Source organism: Xiphophorus maculatus, chromosome 11, assembly GCF_002775205.1.
Source record: "Xiphophorus maculatus strain JP 163 A chromosome 11, X_maculatus-5.0-male, whole genome shotgun sequence".
Taxonomy (NCBI): domain Eukaryota; kingdom Metazoa; phylum Chordata; class Actinopteri; order Cyprinodontiformes; family Poeciliidae; genus Xiphophorus; species Xiphophorus maculatus.
This window is the reverse complement of record NC_036453.1, coordinates 25190488-25201062: the sequence shown is the minus strand read 5'-3', so window position 1 is coordinate 25201062 and position 10575 is coordinate 25190488. Positions and strand designations below refer to the sequence as shown.

Here is a 10575-nt window from a genome sequence, read left to right as displayed (position 1 = left end):
TGGACTTTGGTCAAAGATCTTTTTATTATATCTTACATGACAGGGTTGCATGACCAATTAGTGATATCTGCAGTTCCCTGTCGTGTTTGACCTAATAAATGAGTCAGCAGCAATGAGATAATGGAAGTACCACAGTGGATTGCAAATCATTGTGTCCGCGCATCTTTAAGAACTCTTACATACATGTATCAAAAATTAAATGTTAAAAAGTAAATTAGAATGTCTTCTACATGTAAGATAGCCTTAAATGTGTTAATTTGACTTTTTAATCTCAGGACTTTTCTGTCAGCCAAAAGTTGGAGTCACGTGCAGACATCTGTGACTCGAAGCTACCTGTAGCTAGCAGCTAAAATATCTTTGCTAGCTAGCTAATTAGCTTTTTTTTTGCGTATGTTATGGGTAAACAACGTCACTTGTCACTGAATCTCTTCTGTTGGCGAACAAGTTGCATTCTGTGAGGGGAGAAAACAACTTTTAAGCTGTAGAGAGCCACAGGCAGTGTGAGAAGCACAAACATGCCCCAGAAATGTCGCCGTTTTTGCTATGCTTGACTGTACTGCAGTACGGATTGCTCCACCAACGTCTGCATTTATGTCATCAATTTTTAGATCTCAAAATTCATTCAAGTTGGCATTAAGAAGTCGTAAATTTGACTTGCTGAAACCTGCAGACACCCTGGCAAATGTTAAACCGTTATATTGTCCTATTTTCTAATATAGGAATTATGCTTTAAAAATTATCCAATGCACTGTGTTGCATAGATTTGACCAAAAGATGGCGCACTCGTTCAAAGTAGTCAATAAATAAAGCCGGTAAAATTGGTGTGGTAGCAAAATACACAAGAAGCCCACAAATTGAATAACTCAAATTACAATAACTGGTTATTTTTCATCCATCTGCAAGGCAGATATACAAAATTAAAAATATATATATAATTTTAATAAAATCCCTCTGTTTAATTTCCTGAGTAGACCATGTAAGATTCAAGGACAGACATTCATTTCTGATTAGCTGGAGTTTTTCAGAGTTTGCCTCCAATGGGAGCAGAGTGTTTTAAGCAAAACACTAAATGTCTCAGAAGTATGTCTCAATGGGCTTTTTGTCAGGTAGGCCGGTGCTGATGACGGATATGTCCGGTTCTCCTGCTCCTTCCCCCCTCTCGTTATATAGACCTTTAGTGGCATTCAGGGCATACGGTGTGATCGATAGCTTCAGTTTCTGTAACAGATATGCAGCAAAAATTTGACCTCGCTTTTTATGACACATAGATTGCGCACTAATAAATAAATGTTTTTAAACAAAACTTGCACAGATATTGGTACTCCTATAAATTCCTTTTGAATATAGGCATCTGAAGCTTCTTTCATTCTTACACACTTTTTTGTGTAAGATTATATGAGTATAATCAAAGCTGAATTTATTTCAGCTGTTTGTTTTTTGTCAATAAATCAGGCTGTCACTACAATGAGGCGCTAAATTTCAGTTGGGGTAGAACTCACCTTCATGAGCGAACCAGGAAGCACCCACAAAGTGTGAACTGCACCCAGAGGAATCCAGATAATGGAGGCCAGAGCAATGACCCAGCCAACACCCTGAGCCCAGGGAGGGAAGACGTAGTCCCCATAGCGAGCCGGTTTGAACTGGATGACGGAGAAAATCAGAATGACCTGGCACAAAGAGACAGGGGTAAAGAAAAGAATTGTGAAACTCGGTGTAAGGAGATGATGTCGAGATTTTCTTTCTATTTTTTATGCGATAGACCTACAGTGATGAGCACAGGATCAACTACAAGCCAACACAACCTGAAGAAGATGTTTGGCTTTTGTCCAGTCATCTCTTCCATGTTGCTTGAAAGTCTCTTTACACCTGAGCAAAGAAAATGTAGATCGTCTCTGTGGTTGGATATGAATGTATATAAGCGGCAAGAACCAACTTTCGCTCACCATAACTCCAACAGATGGCTATAATCTCAAAAAATGCAAGGAACATGATGGAGACGATGGCAGTGTAGTGGTCCATCAGCTGGAAGACGTAGATTCCTACCTGAAAGCACAAAAACCGGTTAAGGAGGTCCTCTTTGGTCATTTTTTGGTTAAGAACTGCCTGATAGGTTATAAGGTTCACCTGCATCACACACGGGATCCCTAACAGAAGGGCCACACCGCAGACTGCAAGAACAAACAGTTCCTTCCTTTTGAAAATTCGGATCAGCTGTTGGTAGAATTCGTCCATGAAACTGGTCACCATCACCTCAACCATCGCAAACTGTCACAAAACAAAGGATACACTGGAACAAACAGCATCACGAACACAGCAGGACAGGTCAGGGGGAAGTAGAAAGTAGTTTGTATCAACCCTCCAGACCTCTCAGGTCATCCCCAGAATAAGAACCAAACATGGTGTCAGGATCTGTTCCTTTTCTGTGTTTATTTTGAGTTTCTCTGTCTCTGTGTTGTCCTGTCTCCCCTTGATTGTTCCCAGGTGTTTCTTGTCTCCTTGATTACCCTCCATGTATTTAACCCCACCTGTGTTCCTCGTCGTGTTTGTCCAGTACCTGTTGTCACTATCTGCGAGCGTCTGCAGATAGTGTGCTGCCTGGACTTTGTATGTTTTTGGATCTCTGGACTTTTTTCATTATTAAACCATCTTATTCATCTTACCCTGGGTCTGCTGCCTCTGCCTCACCACCCAAATCATGACAGTAGGACCCGACCGCAAGTATCTACGGTGAGGCACGCGAGTTAAGATTTTTTTTCTTTCTCTTTTCAACATGGACCCAGTGCGTTGGGATGAATTATTATTTAATGTCAGAGACTTTGTAGAGATTGTGGCGGAGCCATACTTCGTGCACAGACGCATTGGGGCAGCCATCAGGCTACTCCTGGTGCTGGAGGGATGGGCTGACCAACTCCAGTCCCTGGGATTGGAGAAGCTAAAAGAGGAGGCAGAATGGGAACGCCAGGCAGGTCTAGCCTTCTTGGCCGGCGACCCTCTGCCTCCGGAGCTGGACGTCCGCTCACCCAGCCCAGCCTCAGCGTCTCCGGGACCAGCACCATCTTCAGTTCCAGCAGCCGCCGCCTCTGCGCCTCCAGCAGCCGCCGTCTCTGTGCCTCCAGCCGCTCCAGCTGCCACTCCAGCCTCCGGTCTGGCAACCGTCCCCATGGTGATGGGGTTCCAGGCAGCCCACCTGGCATCTGGCCGACAGGCGGCACGGCTGCGGGCGTGGCCTGCCCCAGTTAGTGGGTTATCTGCCCCAGTTAGTGGGTTATCTGCCCCAGTTAGTGGGTTGTGTATTCCCTCGTTGTTTCCCAGTGCTTCTTCCGAGTTTCCCAGTGTCCCCAGTGAGCCTCCTAGCGTCCCCAGTGGTCCCTATGAGTCCCCGCCTCTTACAGCTCCTCCCGAGTCCTCGCCTCCATTGATCCACATGCCACGCCGACGTCGCCCGCCGGACCCGCCTCCTGTGGCTCGTCCCCTGCGCTGGGGACACCCGCCGGACCTTCCTCGTGGTTCCTGCTTTTGGCGCCGCGGACGCCCTCCGGACTTCCCATGACAGACCGCCTCCTGTGCCTTCGCCCATTATGGATGGGTTGTTTTTGTACTGTTGGCCCTTCCTGTGCCTCCGCCCACTCTGTTGGGTTGTTTTTTGTTGTTTTGGACTCTGGCCCCCTGTCCAGCGCCCCTCCACCCACCCTTGTTGTGTTTTTGTTTCAGACTTGTTTTTGGGCGTCTGGTAGCCGCCCTTGAGGGGAGGATAATGTCAGGATCTGTTCCTTTTCTGTGTTTATTTTGAGTTTCTCTGTCTCTGTGTTGTCCTGTCTCCCCTTGATTGTTCCCAGGTGTTTCTTGTCTCCTTGATTACCCTCCGTGTATTTAACCCCACCTGTGTTCTGTGTTCCTCGTCATGTTTGTCCAGTACCTGTTGTCACTATATGCGAGCTTCTGCATCCGCTCCTTTGTGCTGCCTGGACTTTGTATGTTTTTGGATTTCTGGACTTTTTTCATTATTAAACCATCTTATTCATCTTACCCTGGGTCTGCTGCCTCTGCCTCACCACCCAAATAATGACACATGGAGAAGAAGCAGCATTCAGCTTCTATGCACCACCAATCTGGAGCAAACTTCCAGAAAACTGAAAAGATGCTGAAACACAGACTTCCTTTAAGTCAAGACACCTGTTTAGAGTTACCTTTCATTAGTGCTAACTGGAACACTGATCAACATATTTGATGTGTACTGATGATGGCAGTTGAAAAGTTATGTTTATAGCTTGTTTCATATTTGGTGACTGTATTATGATTTTGTGGTGTGAGCACTTTCAGCTTCGAATTATTGGTGAAATGTGATATATACAGTACAAATAAACTCAACTTAGTCTGATTACCACCTCACTTTACCAGTTATTAATTCATTAAAAAAAGCGTGAGAACTTTGTGGATGTTGTTGTGAAAAGGTTGCAGTGGTATGAACACAGCAAATTTCCAGTTTGCCTACCTCACTGTCCAGTCCCAGGCACAACAGCATGAAGAAAAACAGGACAGCCCAAAGCTGGGACACCGGCATGTTGGCGAAGGCTTGTGGGTAAACAACGTAAACCAGTCCTGGACCTGCCAAGATCCAAGAAGATCGACGATGACAGTTGTAGTGACTGAATAAAAGTACAATAGTTTCACTGTGAGAGGATGTTGCCTCACCATCCACCGCCAGCTGGCTGACGGGAATGCCCTGCAGATAAGACATGTAGCCAAAGGCAGAGAAAATGACGAAGCCTGCCAGGATGCTGGTCAGGGAGTTGGTGATGGATATGAACAGCGTGTCCCTGTAGAAGCAGGAAAATATCGCTCAGCTTGCTTTCTAACCATTTTCACCAGTAATTTGGGTCTCCTCACTTCAGAACGTTGTTGTTGAAGGAGTTGTAGCTGGACATGGCCAGCAGGGAGCCAAAGCCAATCCCAATGGAGTTGAAGATTTGAGCCGCAGCGTTCACCCACACCTGCAAAACACGCCGTCGTCTGTTACGCCGTCTCAAGTAATTTCTCCACCAGCCGGCGCTCCAGCCGGGTCCTCTCTACTTAGCCGCTCTGACCTCCACGGACCGCAGCTTGTCCCATTCGGGCACGATGAAGAAAGCTATCCCGTCCGAAGCCCCCGGAAGCTGCACGTTATTGATCAGCAGGGCGATGAGGATGACGTATGGGAACAGAGCAGTGAAGTACACCACCTGCACACACAGTAGCACCAACAGAGAGCAGGTTCATTTCTTCATCTCTCACCCAAGACAGTGGCTGCTTAGAAAATATCAAATTATTATTTTCTTTCTCATCTAAGTTAAACATTTTAATGTGTGCTTGTGTTATTTTCCTCGTAGAACACAACTCATTTTGCAACCATTAGTTGTTTTTTTATGATTATATATAGAGTAAATAAAAAAAAAAAAATCTTATCTCGCGACAGGAAGTGAACTTGCATGCCTATTTTCACTTCTGGTAAACAATTGAAAGGAGCGCGAAATGAGAAAATGGATTGTTTTTTACCACTGAAATGTTCAAGTTCAACTGGAAACTTCACCAATTTGGCAGTATTTCAGATATTTAAAACAAAAAACCGAATCAATAATTATCGGTATCGACTGATATGAAACACTTATATCGTGATATGTTTAAATATTGCATATATATATATTTAATAAAATTAAATTATACAAACTAAATGATACTACACATGGAAAAACTATTTCTACATAATATTTTAGACTTGGGACACTAATAATCGGCAATCTCTTCTCTGCTGATGGCTGCTGCTACTCTTAGGCAAATATAAGGTATTTAACTTGTTAACTTGTTTACTGTAACTTCAGTGTTTGTCGGTTGATGTCACTTTCAAGTAGTTAAAATAACACGGCACGTTTAAATATCCCTCTGCATTTCAAAACCCAAATAATTGTTTACCTTGGCTATTCCTGTAAAGTTAAAATTAATATCTACAACAAGACCGGTATGTTCTAAGCTAATTACGAATGATGCTAATGCTATGTCCTGTTGCACACTTAGAGCAGCATAGGAACGATGAAGCATCTGGTGTAGACCTGTTGGTATGGGGGTGCCCCACATGAAAGGCAACTCAGGGCCCCAAACAGGTTTGGGCCGGCCCTGAGCTGCAGTGACCTCTAGGTTAACCCACCTTGCCTGTTGACTTCACTCCTTTAAAGATGCACAGATATATAAGAATCCAAGCCAGGATGAGGATGAGGAAAAGCTCCCACCGCAGGGTTCCCGTTTCCTCCACTCCGCTAGTCTGGCCCAGCATTTTATACCTTCACAAGTAAGGAAATAGAAGTGGTCGTTAATAATTTGCGATTGATAACTTTCGTTCCTGTTTTTACTTTAATAGACCATCAAAACCAAAAAAGTCAGTCAGAGACTCCGTCAGAGCCACTGTAACATAAGCCGCTGCAGGAGAGCCTTCTTGTCCACAGCCATTAGCATCTACAATAAATCTTTGAATAAAAGAGGGATGAGTTACAACAACATATAACTTCCCTCTGAGATGAAGTGTATTTTTTTCTCTGGTGGCAGAGCTACCCTATTGGCACCATATTGGAGTCTGTACAGCTAATTGATGGATCACTTTATTGACATTTCTTTATCAATTAAACCAGACAACAGATAAAGTTGCCTTTTAAAACGTCTTGATGATCTGCAAATAAGAACACGGAGTCCTGTTGAAAAATATTAAGCAGACCTAATGTATTCATATTTGCCGTTTTCAGTTCTCCAGGCTTTCTGAAGGTTGCTCAAAGTTTTTCTTCAGACTTTATAGCTGCTTTTTCTGTTGCCTAGTGTTCATTTCCTGTCACTGATTGTGACAGCAGTGTGGACTTCAAAGGAGCAACAGGGGGAAACAATGGCAGATGGAAAAAAGAATCAAGCACAAAAACTATGAAACACTTTTTAAAAAAGTCACGTCTTAAGAAACAAGGTCATCCTTCAGTGCTTCATCCACTCTATGCGAGGTTTTCAGCTAATATCTCTATGGGAAACATCCTGCTGGCACTGAATGCAGGGTTGTGTATCTCACAATTTAGTTGCTTTCTTTTTCTGTTTTTTTTGTTGCAGTTTCAACTCAGGAAATGGGGCGCTACTCAAGACCTCTTTTCATAAAACCAAAGCCGACTCCTTCGATGCAAAAACACAAAGAAATGAGGTGTGACTCATGATGTTTGCAGAGCACCAAGTACCTTACATTCATAATCTGTATGTGGAAGCTAGTCTTCTCTGCATGGCAGCGTTTGCAGGAGAGCATTGTGTTTACGTTTCCAAAAGCCTTGTTTCTGCACAGAGAGATCCTGGGGTTAATAAGTCAACGAGTACACAAAAACAGCACCAGATCTGCATATGCTGATCTCATTTCCAGTGAGATCAGCGGCGGAGAACGCCGTTTGTTCTGAATTCCCAATAAGAGAGTTGAAACGTTTCAGAGTCGGTGCTAAGGGTTAATTCTCACTCAACATTTCACACACTTCTACTGCCATATTTTATCTCATAGCTCCTTATCACTGACCTTCACATTAACCGATACCGCTCACATGACTCAGATAACTCGTTTTTAATCAGCCTTTTATCTCATTTCAAATTTCCCCCTAATGATTATGTTTTTATACTTTCGCGACACTTTTGCAGGAGTATTAACTTGTGCGAGCCTCCTGAAAGCGGCAGGTTAATTAGTAATGCGGCTGCACACTAATCATTAGCGAGGTTTGGTTGGGTCGTTGTGGGGAGCAGCGACCGACGCCTTCTCAGACGCACCTGAAGAACTCCTGGCTGGCTGTGGACGAGTGGCTGCTGTTGGTGGCGTGGTCCGTGCAGTTGGGCGTGTTCCAGGTGTTGTTGCAGCTCTGCCACGGAAGAGGCGCCTGGAAGGAGCTGAAGAGGTAATACAGGGCCCAGGTGATGACGATGTTGTAGTAGGTGCACATGATGAAGGAGATGGCCACAGATGCTATGCCCACCCCTGAGGTTAGACAAAAGAAAAAAAAAAGGTCAGATGTAGTCTTTTATTGTATTTTTTCCTCCAGTGTACGGTAGGGGAGTCCAAACCTTTGGTGATATGAGCCAAAGCCTTCATACAAATTTATGTTTTTGTTTTTCATATTTATTAAAACTGTCATTGTGTCCTCCTGCTCCTACCTGAGTTGCTATTGTAGTCTGAAAAAATGCACAGCTCCTGGTCAAGAACAACCAATTAGACACAGGAGGAGGGTCTTAGTGCTGTCAATCATCCTCTTGTATGCTGCTCAATGTGCTAATGGTGGAAAAATAACTCATCGTTACAGGAAAACCACCGTAGGATATCCACCGTTATTGGTGGATATCCTAACTAGCCTTAGCAATTGTAAACCAGCTGTTGATGGTATTAGCAATAAGTAAGAGGGAGAGTGTGAGCGCAAAAGTGATTGACGGCGCTATAGCCCTCCCCCTGGCTCTGATTGGTTGTTTCTGACTTAGTTGTGTATTTCTGCAGTAAGCACACTGAGAGAAGGCAGAGGAGCTTGATTTTTTTCACCAATTATCTGTCTTACTGTCTACTGCAATGACATGATGATCATTTTAAAAAACATCAATAATTATTTTTTAATAAAAGATACCTACCGCAGTTTTAATTTAAGTGATTAAAGTAAGTAATTAAACTAGTCAGATTTGTTGTTAGAAAGGGATGTGCAAATCATTATAGATACAAAACGTCTTAAAAAGTTTACCTCCTTAAAAACAATAGCACATTTTCTATCAAATGGATTTTTAAAAAATTTATTTCTGAGCAATGAAGTCAGGATTTATGTCGCTCTTTCTTTGAAAACACTTGCTTTTGCCAAGTTCAACAAACAAATCAAAGGCACATTTGGATGCTGCACAGTCAGATTTTAAATAAAAGTCACTGGATACATTTGGTTCTTGAAAGAGAATACAAAACGTATGGCTATTTAACGACAAATAATTAGTGTTGCTTCCAGTGTTTTCTGTCTTAAGAAGATCTGTGATAACTTTGCCCTAATTAAAAACAGAAAGTCCAAATTTATATCAAATTTATATCTGTGCTAAGGTGGCGGGGTCAAATTTTCATAACTCGTCAGGGGCCAAACAAAATCAGTAGAGTTTTTTTGTTTGTTTACAGACTAGGGATAGGGGGGAACGAGTGCAAAGTACCTTTAAAGAGTGGGCAAACAATGGCCAGAGCATGAACCGGGCCTCTCCGGGTGTACTGGCCCACAGTCAGCTCCATGTAGAGCAGAGGGATCCCCAACACCACCAACATGAGCAGGTAGGGAACCAGAAAGGCACCTGGCGGACAGGCATGGTGAGTCAACTCTTCAATCTTTAACTTTTGTGAAAGTAACAGTCAGGTCAGGTTAAGCTCTATAAAATATATCGTTATGACTATAAAACAATCAACTTCCACTCCAGGTGGTATTAAAGGGCTTCAAATAAGTTTACAAAACACATTCCGGCACGCACCGAGCTCATTTCACGAGAAAACCAAAGTGTGTTTGGTTAAACTTTGCCCCCTGATTTCAAGACTTCTAAACATATGGAGAATGCTGTTCTGTTTGCAGCCTGCTTCCTCACCTCCTCCGCTCCTGTAGCAGAGATAAGGGAACCTCCAAACATTCCCCAAACCCACGGCGCAGCCGATCCCTGCCAGGGTGAACTCTATCTGCCTGCTCCATGTCGGTCTGCCGGGCTGCTGGTCCGTGGCTTCCTCCTTGCTCATCGCGGCTGCTGGTCTGGACCCAAACTCCATGGAGAGCTTGACGGTGATTTAAGCAGCTCTGGGGTGATATAACCTGCCTTTTTTTATTATCCTTAATGATTAGCCTACCACAGACACTCCAGCATGTGGCAGCTCCCAGGCTCGCATCCAGGAAGAAGTTGGTCAAAGTTAAGAGGTGGCATGAAGAAGTTTTGTGGATTGTTGTCACAAATTGCAAGTGGTAGCAAAAAATTGGGCTTTTTTTTTTTAAAAAACATTTTTATTCTGATAAAGTTTTTTTTTGCCAGAGATTCAACCAGCATGTGAGACTCTCTAAGGATGATGAAACCCCTTCATGCACAGAGGATTGCTGCTCAAAATCTGTTGCTGTACAGTAGCTCTCAAAAGTGTGAAAACCCTGGTTTAAAAGCTAATTATTTTAGAAATCTTTTTTTTTTTTGACATTTATGTGCAATTCAACCTAAAAACAAAGTGATCTGTCAAAATAAATTTTTATTAAAATTTTAAATGTCTTTAAATATTCAAAAGGTCTCAAAATCTCTTAAATTATGAGGACATCTCTTGTCCACGTCTCTCTTCTGCATAAATGTAGTTTTAAAATTACCTTACAGTAAACTTATAGTACAGTAAGCTCATAGTAAACATTAGGCTTATATCTAAATTCAGCTTTTTCATCAGATGTTGAATACAATTTGGCTTTAGTCGCATAACCAAATATTTAAAGAACCATGCTGGAGTCTGTAAAAATGCTGATGTTTTACTTTCTCTTTACAAAAATCTTTCAGAGTTCGGAGAAGAGGGGGGAAAAATCA

The 10575-nt window shown here is 42.9% G+C and overlaps 1 protein-coding gene across 1 annotated transcript; it reads right to left on the bottom strand.

Annotated features, from left to right (window-relative positions):
• LOC102231241 (sodium- and chloride-dependent GABA transporter ine-like) lies at positions 1–10166 on the bottom strand. The gene is made up of 13 exons (XM_014469415.2): positions 9619–10166; positions 9199–9333; positions 7804–8008; positions 6179–6311; positions 5085–5219; positions 4888–4991; positions 4693–4817; positions 4493–4605; positions 2125–2265; positions 1944–2043; positions 1766–1866; positions 1500–1667; positions 1–1218 (listed from the first exon to the last, which is right to left on the bottom strand). The coding sequence occupies exons 1-13, from the start codon at positions 9791–9793 to the stop codon at positions 1075–1077; spliced, it is 1779 nt and encodes a 592-aa protein (XP_014324901.2). The 5' UTR covers positions 9794–10166; the 3' UTR covers positions 1–1074.
• Positions 10167–10575: the final 409 nt, after the last annotated feature.